The sequence below is a fragment of the Electrophorus electricus genome, chromosome 1, assembly GCF_013358815.1.
Source record: "Electrophorus electricus isolate fEleEle1 chromosome 1, fEleEle1.pri, whole genome shotgun sequence".
In the NCBI taxonomy this organism is placed as follows: Eukaryota; Metazoa; Chordata; class Actinopteri; order Gymnotiformes; family Gymnotidae; genus Electrophorus; species Electrophorus electricus.
In genome coordinates, this window is record NC_049535.1 from 24,848,684 (window position 1) to 24,866,183 (window position 17,500).

At 47.3% G+C, this 17,500-nt stretch overlaps 2 protein-coding genes across 3 annotated transcripts in view; one reads left to right on the plus strand and one right to left on the minus strand.

Moving 5' to 3' along the window:
* coro7 (coronin 7) overlaps positions 1 to 17,500 on the plus strand; it is a 102,715-nt gene that overhangs the window by 53,910 nt on the left and 31,305 nt on the right. The window lies entirely within an intron of this gene.
* The window catches only part of vasnb (vasorin b), a 22,011-nt gene continuing 6,825 nt past the window's right edge, over positions 2,315 to 17,500 (minus strand). The window contains exons 2-3 of the mRNA XM_027009130.2: positions 17,155 to 17,227; positions 2,315 to 6,419 (exon numbers count right to left, since the gene is read on the minus strand). Coding sequence (XP_026864931.2) covers positions 4,370 to 6,391 — 2,022 coding nt within the window. The 5' untranslated portion in view covers positions 6,392 to 6,419; positions 17,155 to 17,227 and the 3' untranslated portion in view covers positions 2,315 to 4,369. The remainder of the gene's footprint in view (positions 6,420 to 17,154; positions 17,228 to 17,500) is intronic.

Sequence of the window (17,500 nt, forward strand, 5' to 3'; positions counted from 1 at the left end):
TCAGAGTTGGGGAACATTATCAGAGCAGAAGGAAGCAACACAGTTTTGTAAGTGGCGTGATTCATGTGTCCTTCACAAAGACAAATCTGCCTGATTCCAGCCTTGCTGAAACACCCCCAAATCATCACCGATCCTGCACCAAATTTCACAGTGGGTGCAAGACACTCTGGCTTGTAGGCCTCTCCAGGTCTCCGTCTAACCATTACATGACCAGGTGTTGGACAAAGCTGAAAATTGCACTCATCAGAGAAGATGACCTTACTCCAGTCCTCTACTGACTAATCCTTATGGTCTTTTGCAAACTTCAGTCTGGCTCTTCTTTGCTTCTCATTGATGAAGGGCTTTTTTCTAGCTTTGCATGACTTCAGCCCTGCCTCCAGAAGCCTGTTTCGAACTGTCTCTCTGTGCAATTCACCCCAGCTGTTGCATGCCATTCTTTTTGTAGGTCACCTGATGTCATTTTACGGTTGTTAAGTGACATTTAAATGAGGTGGCGATTACCACGGTTGGTAGAGCGTCGTTTTCGATCTCTGCCAGTCTGTAGCCCTTGTTGTCTGAAATGTTTTTGCTGCTTGACCTTTTTCTTACAAACCGTAGTTTTCGAAATCTTCAAGATAGAAGCAACGTAACGCTCACTGTATCCCTCTGCCAGTAAAGCTACAATTGAATCCTTCTTTTCCTCATTAAGAACCTTTCTTTTCAACTCTTTTGGCATGGTCTGTAGCTGTATTTTGACTACACTTACGTTTTGGGTAGTCCTAGCACTGCTCTTTTATACACACTCACACTCACACACACACACACACACACACACACACACACACATATATATACACACAGTATAAAACCAAAGGAGTCAGATACAGCATTGAAATATATCAAGAACCAAAGTCCTCAAACAAAGGACGGAAGAAATTCTAAGAGGGCGATGACTGTTGTCACCCTGTGTTTTAACACAGCATCACAGCCCTCCGTACCACCACCCCCGGCACCCCAAACTAAAATTTGGAAGCAAAACCGGTTAAAAGAAAAAAAATGAGAGAGAGAGAGAGAGAGAGAGAGAGAGACAAAATAATGAGCAGGAAAAATATTTACTCAGCAGTAATTTTTGGTGGAATTTTTGGAAGATAATTTCTCTATAAAAATGGCAGTCCACATGGCTACAATAGCTCTTTGAGGAGCTCAGCTTGAGTAGTGGGTTTGGAACGGCGCCAGAGGGCCTGGGCTCTTCAGTTCTCAGAATAAAGAATGGCTGTTTCACTGAGTGCGAGAGAGGAGAGAAATGCACGCGCGCACGCACGCTCAGCTACCTGCCCACCGTCCACACACAGCGGCCAGTGTTTTGGGGGCCGGCTGGGATTGATGTGGTTGCGTAACAGGGGTTTAATTCTCACCATGGCTTCATTCCACTAGCCATGCCCAGTTATCTGTAGGTCCAGTTATTACAGGCCTCTGTTGTCAGCAGGTTTGGAAAGGTTGGAAGTAATGAGACAATTGATTGTAAGGAAGGTGAGTGGGACGAGTGGAGAGTAGAGGAAGGAGCGCAGTCTAAACGGTGTGTGTGTGGGGGGGGGTCTGAGCGTGTGTTTATATGTGTATTATTTGTATGACATGGTTGGTCTCCTGCTAACAAATGGAAATCTTTTTTTTTTTGTCTGTTGGACAGCAGTGACCTGTTTTATGTGTTTGTGTTGTTAAGATGTTTGAACAACAGCAGTTTGCAGCTGGATTGTTGTATCTCTGCCAACCCTAGGAAGTGGTTCTTTGTGTGCTTGTGCATGCATGTGTGTGTGCGTGCGTGCGTGTGTGTGTGCGTGCGTGCGTGTGCGTGCATGTGTGCGTACATGCATATGCAGTCCATTAAGCTTCTCTATTTTGCTCCTGCCAGCTCTTAATGTGTGGGTGGTCAGTTATCAGTTATAAATATGCAAAAAATAAATATGTAAATACATATTCAAAATTGTAGTGAGTTACACACAGGAGTGGTGAAGGGTGTGTGTGTGTGTGTGTGAGAGAATATGCTTATTATATTTGGGCATGTGTTTCCCATCACTTTCTTCCATTGACCTCAGGTTTTTCCCCATAAATCAGAAGGCTGATACCTCACTCTAAATCCTAAACAGTGTCGTAAAAGTTTGCTGCGGGTGGTACTCTCACTAGCCCAGCGCGGAAGGCTAGTGCGGAGGCTAGCTCTCTCAGTAAAACAGCTTTAAAAGGCTAGTGCGGAGGCTAGCTCTCTCAGTAAAACAGCTTTAAAAGCCCAGAACTTGACGGTTAGAGAGCAAAAAACAAATATACAAAACTATGAGTCAGTTTGTGGCTTTTTTAAAGATTCAGACAGTGAGAGGCAGTTTACTCATGTTCAGGTAGTCTTACTGAGAACAATACACATGTTAATTTATGGCTTTTTAGTTTTAGTTTTTTGTGCTGATTTATTTAAACATTTGCAAGTTACAAATATACATACTTCTGAATAGACAGGACACACAAAAAAGAATTTCCCAAAATTAACAGGGAAAAATAGTCACAAACATATCGAAAATATTCAGGAATATTTCCAATGCTTCAAACCGTTAACACTCATGTTCCAGTTAGGATGCTCCCACCCACTGATAACTGTGCCATTCAGACGGCGTGTTGGACAAGGCTGTGTTTTCAAAAGCGGGCATTGCCATGATTGTCTAAAGCTTAATTGACCAAGTGCTGAAACAGTAATAGAGTTCCTCACAGAGGCCAAAGGGCACACTGTCTGCCTTCTCCCTGAGGCTCACAGGGAAGCTAAGCGAGGGTTAAGAATGATGACGTCCGCGACTGCGGCTTTTCCCTCAGCCCAAATCGCAGGGCTTATACTAAGCCTCTTGACTGTTGTGCACAATCTTTTGCTAAACAGATGTGGTGTATTGATGTGGGGGTTTGCCCAGTTTAAAACGCTTTTGTGTCTGGTGATACGTACTGGGTGGCATGCATGATGCTGTGTTTGTTCAGGTATTGGCCGATAGTCTTGATGTGTAGCTGCGTACCGCATCGTTCTGATTCTCGTTTGAGACGTTGGCTTAAGCTTGGGGAATGTTGTGTAAATCTTGATTGCATAAATTCTTCTTTTTCTCCCTCACTTCACATAGCGCCTTAGCTCAGTGACAGGACTCAGCAGAGCATGCCGTTCCCTTGCTAAATCTTGACTATGAGCATTTGAAACATATGAGCAAAGCTTGGCTAGACAACTGCTTAATGGTGGAGAGGTTAATTTTACCTGTAGGAAAAGTATTCACGTACTTTCCTACCCGTGCTATAGTACGAGTGCAGTGCCCAGGGGAAATAAATGATAAACGAAGCCGTAAAAAAGGCTTTAAGGCAAAGTTTCTGGTTTGCTTTTACGTGTGGTTTGAAGTACTTCATATGGCTACGTGTCTGAAGCAATGCTAAGTGTATCATGCTTCAGTGGGAATTTGAGTTTACTTTTGGAACTTCGGTTATCCTGATGAGCTGAACCTCCCCTATGTGTGAAGGAGACCAAAGAGTGAAGGAGATTTAGTTTCAAGGCTGCACAGACCTTCAACCACTTAAGACTGTCTGACATTTGTAGGGTAAAGCCTTTTACTGACTTGGCGGTACATTCGAGTTTTAATCTTCAAAGGTCTTAATCTCTTGGTTTTTTCCTGCTTATTAGTAGCAAGAAGTGAAGGAAAGAGGCCTGACAACAGTGATGTGTGTATAAAATACAGACAAAAATAGTAATACAGTAACAAAATATACAAGCTCACACAGAAGTGCTGACTTCATGTCTCACTAGCACAAGCCTGCCCAGCCTTAGCCGGTGGACGAGGGAAGCAGTCCACAGTTCATTTTCCAGCGCTGATGTTGGACATTTGCTCACAGCAAGTAACGCCTCTTGACTGTCACGCAGGTGCTACACAGCAAAACGTTGCCTAAAATTTGTTCAGTTTTTAATTTGGGGATAGCTGTTTCGCGGCAGTCTCAGTATGTCCCATATAAAGCTGCGTAATGCATCGAGAGGCACAGGTCAGATAGAGCTGGAGGATGTATTCACTAGGGAGACACGACTTGGTCTTTTAAATTCTGATAACATGCATCAGAGTCCTTCCAATGCTTTTAAGGTTTCCAAACTGATTATATTCATTAGAGGGTTCACAGTTCACGCTATGTTGTGCTGAATAATCGGGGTCAGTCAGTTGTGGTTACAACTGATGTGACTGAAGGCACATAAAGGGGTATAAAAAAGACTTTTTTTTTCCCCTAATTAAGGACTGACTTGCTGGTTTGTCCCCTTCGAGTAGGCATATAGACATTTGACCTGTTTTATTAAAAAGAGCCATGTAGTTTACGCATTAAAATAAAACAGCCTCCGATATCAAAAGTAAGATGGCTTTAAAGAGTTTGTGTTGTTGTTAGCAGTGTTGTGCTCCTGCATGAGCTGCACCTCGTAGTCCAGTGCACCATTCTGCACAACTGATGGAGTGAACAAACTCTCGGACTGTTTTTGGGGGAGGGTCCCATTGTCCAAGCCCGCCTTAACCCCCTCCAACTCCAGCTGTGAATGGTTACACTCCAGTTCTAGATGTGTTCGTTTCCTGTGCATGTAGCAAGCCACACCCACAGCAACAGCTACCAGCACCAACAGGAGAAGAATAGCCACTGCTGGCACGAGCGTCGTGGTGAGCTGTCGGTCCTCCATTCGTGCGGTGGCGGCCTGCTGGCTGGAAGTCCGCACCTCTGTGCACATGCTGTCCACATCACTGGGTTCACCCAGCGGACTAGCGCACACGGAGTACGTGGAATTGGGTTGGAGTCCGCGCAGCGTATACTCCGGGTAAGAGGCTGGTATATTGAGCTGCTTGGGGCGTTTATCTGCCCCCGAGAGGTTTCTGTAGGTCAGCCTGACCCCCCGGATGTATGGCCGCATCTCAATGTAGCGATGGAGGTCCAGCAGTATAGATGAGCTCTTCACGATCTGAGCAATGATCTCTGGCTCCATAGTAACTGTTGCTGTAGTGACATCCTCAGATGGAGGCGGGTCATCTTCGTTCTGGCAGTATTTCCCTGATGTCCCACGTGGACAAGTGCACTCATGGTGACCTTGACGGTCCACCCAACACGTGCCTCCGTTTAAGCAGATGTTAGACAGACACAAGCTAAACCTCACATCTAAGTCTGTAATGCTGCTGGGGGAAGCTGGGACTAGTGGTGGCAGGTCACTGCCAGCCTCCATCAATGGGTCATCGCTAGGCTTGAGAAGGGGAGTGGCGTGCGTCGTACTGTGCACAGTGGTGATCAAGGCAGGGGCCTGTGTGGTGGTCTTAAGCGTGCTGGTAGTGATGGTGGTAGTTGTGGGGCATCCGAAGTCCCGATGCTTCAGTCTCTCCAGAACCTCTCCTGCATTCCGTGGTGGAAAATGACAGCGTGTCTCCTCTGTCCTGCCCAGCTGGATCTGTTGGTCCCACAGCCAGCTGGGAAACCAAGCCATCGTGCAGAGGCAGTTAAATGGGTTCTCTGCAACAGTAAGTCTCTTGAGGTTAGGGAAAAGCTGAGTCATGCTCTCCGGCAGGCTCTGCAAACTGAGGTTGCTGATGTCCAGCTCCTGGAGCTCTGCCAGGTACCCAAAGTCTTCCCACCTCAGAGGACCCATGGGATTACCAGCCATACTGAGTATGACCAGGCCTCTTGCTTCCCGCAGTATAGGAGGAAAAGCATTTAGCTGGTTGTTCGAGATGTCCAGCTCATGCAGGTTCTTGAAGCTACCCAGGAGTTCCTCATTCAGGTTCTTTATCCCTAGTCCACCCAGCTTCAGTGACTCCAGTTTTGGGGTCTGAAGGTCAGTTGGCCCTGGGGAAGGAATCATATTCAACCGCAGGTCTAGCAGGAGCAGGCGGGGCATTTTGAGAGGAGGCAACATGGTCAGCTTGTTCCCCTGCAATTTTAGCTCAAGCAGCTGCTCCAGACCATCAAAGGCGGCAGGGTGGATGCTTGTTATGGCATTGTTATACAGATATAGCCTCTCCAGCAATTCCAGGCCGGCAAAGCTATCCTGGGAAATGTGATTAATTTGGTTAGACGAGAGGTCCAGGTTGCGGAGGGAAGTGAGCGTCTCAAACACGTGATTTGGCAGCTGAGTTATCTTGTTCTGACTTAAGTCTAGCAACTCCAGGTTCTCCAGCCCGATGAATTCATCCCGGTGCAGGCTCTCAATGCCATTCTGGAAGACATAGAGGTTTTTGGTCAGCGGCGGCACACCGGACGGCATGGTCGCGGCTCGGCGCTGGAAACAGATAATGGAGTCTGGGCTGGTACAAGCGCAGTCCTTGGGGCAGAAGCTGGCAAGGGCGAAAGGTGGCAGGAGGATGCAGACAAGCAGGGACAGCAGAAGGGGCTTCATGTCGCTGCTCTCACACACCCCTTAGAGCCTGAAATAAATAAAAAGACACGATCACGTAAATGACCTGTAAATGCTCACCTAATAAATACTAGGCTGCACTCTGAGTTATGATGCAGCAAGACTCAGGTTCAAGCACCTATATTTTGTAGAGCACTGACATATGTATTTATGCACAAAATATGGGCGAAGGTTATCATAAACACTAATAAACTAATTTGCTGTTAGCAAGACCAAACATTGTTCTTTATTCTTTAGAGTGAGAATCATGTTTAATGCTTACATTTAACATACATGTCTTTTTCCATCTCTTCAAAATCTCTTTAGGATCAGTCTCTTTCAAAACCTTTATTATGTAGCTAGATACACGGTCTACCGCTGCAACACAAACCAAGTAAACTGAGTAATTAAATGGTGACTTGTAATTCCATGAGCAGGAGGTAGTGCTGGTTATCTCTGGGCCTGCAGGGACTTTTCACAATGACTGTGACCCTCTTCCCATGTTATTTGTGTCAACATAAGATGATACTGTAGAGTACAATAGTGTGGATGCCTGAGTGCTGTTTTCAACTTTACATGGACTGTCACTTATTCTACACATTTCAGAAGCGTATTATACAAAAAACCAACACAAAGCTGAATCAACTGTCAACGTCATGATATGCAGAACTGGTAACGTGCAAAGAAGTGTGAAGAATGTGCGTCTTTATTGTTATATCTGTTGTTCTAATAGTATAGGTTAAATACTAGACCCAGATTACTGTCAGAGTCACAAAATAACCCATACCCAGAAACGTGGAGAAAACACTGCTCAGGAAAAAAAGGTCTGCAGTCAGCAATGTTGAAATGAAATCACTGGGCTCACCTGTGCTCAAACCAGACATGACCATAATCATGGACATTGGAAGAGAGAAAGAGACAGTCAGAATTTAAGATTCAGCCAAGAAAAGACGCCAGCTGAGCTGCGCTAAGGAAGCCGTTCATCATTCTTTAGTAGGAGATTAATCATGAGAGTTAGTAGATTTGAAATGTACAGAGGAGACTGTTCCTTATCTCTCAGGACTGTGCGTGTGGGTGTGTGTGGTGGGGGTTTAAATCTGAAGTTCATTTTGAGGTGAAGCTCTCTTTTATTGGAGAGTACTCAGACAACCCGAGAACCATAATTTTCAGCCCTTTGAAAACATGTCATGAAGGCAAAATGGCCTGATTTCTGATTTATTTTCTGGTGTTTTCGTTCTTTGTTTCCTTTATTACTGACTGATGTTAATGAGGAATACGTGTAAAGGCATATTTCACACACTGCTGTAATGGAAACTTTTGACACTTAAATACTTTGGGGTCAGTGTGGTCTTATTAGAGAGACACCTGTAGATGCAAATGCATTTTGGTAGTTATTTGACACCTTACCTGGTTTCTGTTAGGAGGGTAAACTGTTTGCCAGGTTTAGTTTCCCCAGCATGCTATTAAAGTGCATTCTGTGCTGTGGGAGCTGTTTAAGGGGATGGTTATAAAGGTTTCAACCTTGGTGAAAACCTCCAGCTCTCTCATGGCTTCATCTTTGCTTCTCCCTCTGTCACTGACTAGCACACCTTAAACCCTCAGGCCCATTAATCATTTAGAATAATATAATCCACTGATTCTGTTTGTTTGTTTGTTTCTTACAACCTCTGCAGTCGTTGAACAATTCCTTTTGAATAGTTTGTGGTTTGTCTCTGTGATTAACCTAAGAAAGAAAAATAACTTTATTTGTTTTGTCTAAATTTATCATGTCAAGCTGCAATAACAAGACAACAGTCAGGGTTTTTGCTAAAGTCTAAGTATTGTCAAGACCTTTCACTTGTATTATCTTATATCCAAGCCTATTCCCACAGTTCATCTAGTAGCTTCTGTTAGACTCTGATATCAGGCCCATGTACTTGCAAAAGGAAGTACGGCATTAATGTGTTCACTGCTGTAATGCCTCTTAGCACTGGAGGTTACCTGAGGAGATCAGGTCCCATGAGTCACGTTCTAAATAGACAAGTTGAACGGCAGTAGTGGATCATAGCTCAACTACCAAGAAGGATGTCCAAAAGGAACAGAGCCAGTTTGGGCATTTTGCTTTCTGTGTCTCCTTAGCCTTAATTCACCGGCAGTGATGTAACCTTTCTCCTCTGAAAGCAGGTTTAGTTGCAAGTATGCCCAAACAAAAATTGTGGGCGACTGCCAAACTGTCAAAGACTCTTACACATGGCCTCTGGTGTTTTTTTTGACAATCTGCCTGTTACCATTTAATAATGCTTCTCCTGGACATGGGACTAAAGGAAATGCCTGAAACGTCATGGCCAAGGAAGGAGATCAAATAAAGAGCAAAGGGTCAGAGGGAGGCCAGCCCAGTGTGTTAGGGTATCACCCAGTATCCCCTGGGGCTGGAGTCCCAGGCCTTACAAGGTCTGAGGTGGTATCATTCTGGTGGAGTGGGTCCGTTTTTAAATGCATGCCTGCCACAGTCAAGGAATGATGTTGATCGTTGAGATCTTAATGACTTTTCAGGGTCATTGCAAGAATGGTGCAAGTCACTATCGATCAAATCTCATGTACCAAATTGCCACTCACGCAAAGACACTTTACTAGAGTAATAAATTACCATAGGAATTCTGATAACCAACACATGGGCAGAGAAACTGCTGATCTGTGGTCAGTGACCTATGAAGCGCAGGAAGCCTAATTAGTTTTATTGCCTAACTGGTTTTATTGCAGGTGCTGCTGGAAAACTCACATTGGAACCAGACAATGCAGATAAGACAACAAGCAGAACACACTGCGTTACGGTCAGTTAGTCTCCCAGGGGCATGGGTCATTGTTGTCCTATGCTGCTTGGCTTTCTGAGTACCGTGGGAATTTACTCAACTGAATTAATTTGACTTTATTACTTTGTAGAGACAACTGCGTGCATGCCATTTTGGGAGGAGAGCTTCTATAAATGAACACTGTAGAACATGACTAAGAGCTGTTGACATCTTTCAAGAGCAGTTGAGAATACGAACACTTGTTTGGAAGGAATAGAGCATAATGTGTTGGCTCAAGGAACGGTGCAAAGAAATGAGATTCAAGCCACAAGGAAGTTTGTGTAGGCGAGGGAGAAAAAGGCAAAAACAGACCCAGCTGGAGAAAAAGATGGCTGCTGCTTCTCCTGTAGCCGACCCGCAGGGTAAAACAGCGCAATGTGAGAAAGGAGAAAGACCAGCTGAGCACAAAGTGAAAGCTGGAGGAGGTGAGCAGAGAAGCAGAAACAAAAAAGCATCCATGATGGCGCCCTAGTTTGGAGGGCAAGGTCCATTTCTGACCACAGCTTACCACAGGGAGGCCCGGATCGAGCGTTTAAAAGGCTGCTCGACCTGGGCGGAATCCTTCTTGATCCATAGAGTGCAGCGGTTGGTGTGTGGGGACACCCGTCTGCGACGTTCTGTCCTATCAGAAGTGATGAAATTCAGACGTAGAAGAAGGTGGTGGAAAGAGTGGGGGTTGCAGGACCCCCAGGACCTTCTGAGAATATGCAGGATCAGGGGAAGGGCCCAGATGGATGGAGGCATGTGTCTGGCAAAGGAACTTGAGGGGGGAGTTCTTGAAAAAAGATAGCGGGCCGGGTGTTTTGTTTGAAAACAGTGATTTCATCCTTTTTCTGTTTACACTTCCTCGTTTTCTTGCCTCTTTTCTTTCTCTCTTATATTTAATATTTGTAAAGAGAGACATCCACATCAGCAGTATAGAGTAAGAGTCATTCTCAGTCCACAGACAGAAACGTTTTCAGTGCAGAGACAACCATTCTCAGTCTAGAGGCAGAGCTCAGGCTGATTCCAGATAACCCCCTGCGTTACCTTGCAGTTGAGCTCCCCTTCTCTTGCTTTTTGTTGCAGCCAGAGCCTCTTATCGTCCACCAAATGAGGACCACCTCCTAGGATTGACTTCAAATCTCCCTTCCCTAGTTGTGCTGAGTGACTTCTAACTGTAGGGGTTTGAACTTAAGTGCCTGTGCATTATGGGCCAGGGGGACAAAGCACAAAGGGAGTGTAGACTTGTCAGGTCTACGTGATGAGGCTGTCATTTGGTCCAGGCGCCAAGATTTGGCTTAGTCTTTCAGCTTTGTAATTTCCTCCTGTCTCCCCCCATACCGTCTCTGTTTAAACATTCTTGGGATGTGCGGTGGCTGAGTTTGAAGGGCTTATCTTAATAATAATTTCTCCTAAGTGCCAAGGGTCCTTTTCAGGGCAGCTTCAGAATTTTAGCAAACTAATGACTAACCAGACAGAGGATGTCTCACTTTATTCTCCCTTTCATCATTAAACTATTGTTATAACATCTGGTCCTCTGCATAGCTTGGGATAAATTTCACTATATTATTAAGAGAGCTATATTCACTGCCGAAACTGAGCTGCTGTTTCAAGCGGTGGGCTGCCGTCATACAGGAACCATCTTGCATAAAGCTTTTACCAGAGAGACATGGTGAGTACAAAAGGAGAAAACCAAAGATGAGCTGTAAGAATCTTTCTTTGTTTTTTGTTTTTTGTTTTTAAGATTCCACTCCTTATCTCCTTGGCTTTCTTTTGAAAACCTGAAGGTAAAAGAAAAACAAGAATGAGGGAAAGAGAAAAAAGAAAGACTTTGCCAGCAGCAGAGGAAGTGAGCAAGACCAGGAGTTGACTCTTGTGAAGTGAAGTGGGCCATAGCAATTAGAGTCACAAGAGCCATGTCAAGAGTCCTTATATTCCCCAGAGGGCCTGGGCACTGAACATGGGGCGCAGAGACAGCTGGGGGTCCAGACTGTGTAAGGAGGGCTGTGAAGGGAGGTTAGAAAAGGGTCACTAAGCTAGCCCTTACGCGAGAGGTAGGAGTGAGCGAACCACGCATGGCTCTTTGTTATTGGGCAACTAGTCCCCCGGGTGAAGAATGTCGCCACTGCCGAAAAGCCTAGGTACCCTAGAGCGAGTACCCTAGAATGTCCCAGTGAAAGACCACAGCAGACTCCCTGATGCACCCCTATCTGAAAGCTCCCCAGGACCACTGCCTCCCCCCACCTCTGGGCCACAGCTGGGCCCCATTACCCACAATGCATCACCACCACAACCACAACCCCCCTACCATCCTTCAACATGACAGTGCAGGGCCGTAAAACAAAGCGCCATGGCAGCATGAACGCGCGAGAGATCAGGAGAAACGGGCACAGTTAAGACAAGGAAGATTTAAAGACGCTGTCAACATCTCGCTGTCAACATCTCGCTGTCGACAATTCACTGTCAACAACTTCAACCATGTCAGATATGTTAACTATGAAACTGCTGTGGGAGTTGAAATGTCAGATATGTTTTACTGAGGTAACACTATGGTATTTGGAGCGAAACTTTGGAGCAAAACTGTTATTGACTGCTGGTGTTACTTGTTCAGTTTTCCACATAAAATCTAGATTTTGCTGTAAAGCCTTTAAAGGATCAGTGTATCTCTGAATATTGAGGCCATGCTCATATGTTTTACAGCCTGAGAGGAATGAAACAAAGCATAGTAGGTCATCTGTGTGTCGGTGACTGTTCTCTGTGAATAATGTACTGTATGGACCTGAAGGAATTCCACAATGCAACCTGGAGGATTGGTTTCAGGCATCACGCAGATGTGAAATGCCTTAGTGACAGCTGCACTCTTTCTGATGGTCATGTCTGGGCAGTTACTTGACTTGTTAGACAGAAACGAGTTTATATTTTGTTCCACCTCTGCTCTCATTCAAAGGTGAACATGCCATAAGATCCAGATTCCATTGGTCATGTGGCAGTAAGCAACAACTGTAAATCAAGGCTGGCACACATGTCAGTGAGCATCTAAGAGCCTGGCAGCTTTGAAGTGGATGGGATGGGGGGCAGAGGCACTTTATGTGAACACTTTATCTGATACACTTATGCCCAAGCACAAGAAAAGCCATCTCTGTTCTTGAGTGATTGATGCCCATGGGTTTTTTGTTTGTTGTTGTTTTTTAATTGACTTCGAAAATGCAGGCATGTGGAGCAGATGTCAGTCTCTCCCTTTTTCTGTTGTCTCCTTCTTGCTGTCCTGGGAGACTGAACATTTGTGATGTTTTTTATATAAACATTTAAGACTGGGATTGAAGCAGCTGCCACCAGGACAACGTAAGGGCATCGCCATTTTACCATGTGCTGTGGAGAAGACAAAGACAAGGCTGTGGGAGCGTGTGGCTCTGTAAAGCAGACCTCAACTGTGTGAGGATGTTGTGCTGTGAAAGTAAAGTCTTGGTGTGGTTTGAAGTCAGCAGCTTCTACTGCACATAAAGGGTATCATATTTGATGGACATTGGCTGTTGCCAGTAGCAGTGGCCGCTGTAGAGTCAGAGGATCTGAATAGGCTTTTTAAAGGCCAGCGCTCCTAAGATGAACGCACTGAATGTGATATGTCTTTGCTGCACTGGTGATAACCATCTCAGCCTGCCAGCTCAGTCCACCCTTCTGAAGCCGCCTGATAACAAGGCAACAAAGCATGCAATGGGTTTAGTTGTCTAAACCCCCATCTGGTGTCAGTGGAACACTTTTGTACCTCTGCATGTCAGCAGGGGCCAAACCCACGTTCCCCTTTTGTTTGAGCTACACTTAGGCGACACAGCGGGGGGTTGAGGGTGGGGGGTAGCCACGTTAGCTGCAGGTATGCACAGGTAGGGTTTCATAGGCAGGTGCTCTGAGCATGTCACTGCTCTCTCCCCGCGGGGTGCACCGCAACTCGACACCTGTGGCGTGTGTCGCACGCCTGCCACTGGCCCTGCCAGACGGGGCTCCGGGGATGGGAGGCACCCGGAGTGGAGCGGAAGAGCTGCACATGGCCCTCCTCAGGAACACAGGGACTCTTGGACAGCTGGGCCTTTTCAAAAGCCTTAAGGATACGTCTCTTTCCTCCTTTGTTGTCAGGGGGATTAGGAAAGGCCAGACATTGCGCCTCTGAATAGTCTGACAGCAAAGACACACACGGTTGGCTCTGGGTCCTCCTTCAGCATGGGTCTATCTGTGGTCTGCTTTAATGAAGCCAGCTCAGGGAGACAGCGTGCAGGGATCCATCTCTAACACAAAGCCCTACTATCGTTCCCCTCCACATCAGTCAACACTAAGGAATACTTCATTTAGATTAGCTCCACATGTGATACCTTTCAGAAAACTCAAATACAGAATGTCAATGTTGTTCTGCATTCAATTTGAGACATTTCCTCCCAAGATTAGTTTAACTCACTTCAGTGCAGGGACACAGTTGTCTTTTACAAAAGGTTTAAGATCTATGGAGAGAAGCACCAAAGGTCAGAGGTCTCCCAAAGGTCAGAGGCCACCCTGCTCTCCTTAAGTCACCCCTTAACCACGAACCACGCGGGACAGCAAGCAGCCATGTTCGACCTGCCTAGCGTCTCTCCTCGGCTAACTGAGAACGCGACGGGTATGGAGAGATGCCTGTGTGCCCGCGGTTTTTCCCACTCCTCACATCTGTCTGGCTTCAGGGAATTAGCTGCTAGTGCTAGTAGGTGCAGCAAAATTCGTGGGGCTCGAGCTGCGAGTCCAAGGCCAAGATGGAGTGGTTTATGCATAGAGGGAAGCTCACAGCCCATGCCGGAACGCCGGAAGAGCGCAGAGGGAAGGGAAATGCAGTGCAACAGTATGGTACAGAGCCGGCAGCTGCTCCAGCTGCAGGCGCTTAAACACGAGCAGGAGGATGGAGGGAACAGCCAAGCAGGAAAGATGATGCAAACGTCCGCAGAGAGCCGGCAACCGTCCTGGAATTTTCATTTCTGCCGGCCGGGGGAGGCCGAGCCGACTCGCCCGCGTGGTCATTTATCATTACAGAGGGAGTACGCACGTGTGTACGCGTGTGTTTGTGCGTTGTCTTTGTGCACGTCATTCTTTCCTCATGTGATTCATCGGTATGTGTGAGCACGCGTTTGGACCGGCTCGCCCAGTTCTGCCGTGCTGATATGCAGAGAGGCACACACTTCAGCCCTCATTCCAGCTACTCTTATCATTTTACCCTTGTTGCCATCGCCACAGCCCTCCCGGGTCATCTTATGGGGGTACCGCAAGATGACAGGAATATACCTTTCCGTCTCTCTGACACAACTTCACAAGTTACCACCTCTAGACCCCCCATGACCGGAATGTTTGGAAAATTCCAGACCTGTAAGAAAACCTCCTTCACTCAGGCACGCCACTGTCACCTGTGCGGCGTGATTAACACATTCTCGTCCATTCCGCCAGTCCGAACACAGGCATGCACACAGAGTCTCTCCATACAGGAATGGCGAGAATGAGAGGAATTCTCAAACGCCTCACACGTACCGCTGCGTTTCTCGCTGCCGTCCGCGGCGAGGGCTCGAGGCCAGGTCTGCTCTTCTCGGCCAGTCGCCCGCCAAGAGGGGCCGGCCGCCCCGCTCCGTCCCAGCAGACCGAGCACAGACAAGCAGGACGAGGGCTGATAAAAGTGGGCCAACCGCCAGCCGCTGAAACCTATATGCTAGCGCTGCGCTGACAATGTTCATCTTTGTTGTGTGGCGAAGTAGACGCACGCACACACCAGTGCGCGTGCCGCTGGGCAACTCGCAGGTGTAACTGGATCGCCTGCATACTTCTTTAGCTATCTGTGTGTATAAACCTTACTTCTGGCTTCCTCTTTTCCTTACCGGAGTGTTTGCTAAGAACGTCCCTCTCATCAGTCTCGGGTGAGGGCGGTATTAAGATGTAAGCAAGAAGTGCAGCGGTTGAAAGTTTAAAGAAGAGGAGAGGCCACAGTACTGCACAGATATCAGCTTAGAGAGGAACACTCAGAAACCAACATTACTAACACCAAAGGAACACTAATAGGGCTTTATGCAAATGTAATTATGCTAATTCATGCCCTTTCAAGTTTATATTAGATTTTACACATTAGATTTTGTCCGTACCCTCCACCCCACAGCTATCAGTCACTCTTGTGCTCTTCGCCACACGCTTCCTCTAACGTCCTGCCTGCTAAACGTCCTGTAGCACCAGCAAGTAGGACTAACCACAGACGTGTGACTGCTGCGCTCATGATTATAGAGCGTGCATGCAGTTTGTGACAGCTTTTTACGGCATAGCATCTTTCCTCACGCTTGCCGATTGTCATGTGGTTTGCACTATGACTGGCCATTGGTGGCGTACCTGTTTTACTGGCTTCCTGCGTTCTGCCGTTTGTGATCCTTCAAGTCGAGCAGCCCAGGGGGCATTTTCCTTTGAAACACACGCGCGCATGCAAGTACAAACACAGGTGAAAGACAAACAGAACAACACGATCCTTTTCGATTTGGCTTGTATGCTATAAAACATGCGGCATTTGCCCGCTCGCTTCTCATTGGGTGCGGGCCAAGAAGTCCTCACAGCAAGTCTGCTTCCCGCCATAGACTCACTCGGCGCGAGGCGCTCTCCCTCTGCTGACACCCACCCACCAGCGTTTGTGCCTTTGCACTTCAGTGCTCTCATTACAGAGCATGATGGGAAGCCACCAACATCCACCCAGTCTCACGCGCCATGTGCTAAACACACAGCCTTGGCACTTTAAAGGGCGCCGGGAATTCAATTTGTGCCGTCCCACGGGTCCCGTCATGGCCGCTCATCTGTCAGCATGCTGGGATGAGCCCTTTGTTGTGGTCTGGGTGAAGGGGCCAGTCCTGCAGCACTGTGCATGCATGAGCGGGATCCATCACAGATCCACCCCACCAGCCCACGCCCCCTCACCTTTAATGCTCATGTTTTAATAACTGTTTATGATTTACCGCAAATGCTTCTGAGGACTCGCTTAGCAACCAGCTCACATCCTACAACATAGGCTGTGTGTGTGTGTTTGAGGGAATGCTTGTGCATGTGTATATTTATATAGGAGCACACTCAGAGGCTTAGCTTAAAACAAACACGAGCAGGATGTCCCTGTGTGCTGTGGTTTTAGGCCGCGCTGCTCTGGCGGTGATATGAAACGCTGAGCTTAAAGACGAGACCCAGACTGTCCACACGCATGCGGAGCCGAGGACCGGGCTATGCGCCTTCAAATAAGGAAATGGGCATATGGAGAAATCTGTATATCTGTGGCTGTGTGTGTGTGTGTCCTGCTGCCCTGGTGTGTGAGTGTAAGGGGTTAGAGGAGTCGTAGGGTCATTAGTGGCCGTGCTACTGCCATATACAGCTGGATTAATGCTTCGGCTGCAGGGGGGAGGAGAGCAGAGCTCAAGCACTGGACCTGAGCTTTATAGTTTAGTAACCCCGTAGGCCATACAATAGTGGACAACACACACACTCTTGACCACTACAAAGTGCTAAAGGGCCTGACTGCAGGAGCACACACACACACACACACACACACACACACGCACACACACACACACACACACACACACACACACATACACACACCCATAGCAATTTCCCTGCCCACACCTGCCCTGATGCACTGTAAGCAGTTGGACTGCATCCCCCTCAGTGGCCCTCTCTCGGGCCCCTGTGTGGAGCCCCCCCTGCGGACCCCGCCCCTACCCCTGGGCATGTTTGCACATGATGCTGCTTCAATCCAACATTTTTGTTAACCACTGTGTTAGCAGTTATTGTTTTAGTAAAGGCCCCTAGTCTGTGATGCTGTTATCCTTTTGTCATTGAAAGGTCTTGAAATGCCAAAAGACAGTGTTCTTTTACGAACTATTGACGTGCTAATGGCGCGGTCTGTGGGCGCTCGGTGCCTCAGTGGTCTTCACTCACCAGGCCGTGGTTCTCCTCCCTCTGTCCGGTCGTCCTCAGGTGCCTCTACTCTCCGCTAAGTCCTCTGCTGCGCCTGAAAGCAAACGAGGAGAGTGAGTGAATGAAAGGAGTGGGTGCGCGTGCGCGCGTGTGTGTGTGAGACCGCATAAAGAACACCAGAACGCACGCAGGGCATCCGGGTCAGACGAGACCACACACACCTCCCTCCTTCCCTGCCTGCGTCTTTCCACCATACTTTGAACGTGTCCTTCTTTCCTGCTGTGTCAGGGCCCTGGCCTCCCTCCACAGGCCTCGTCAGAAGGCTCTTCGCTGGTACAGGGGTGTGTGTGTCCACTGTCATCAGCAC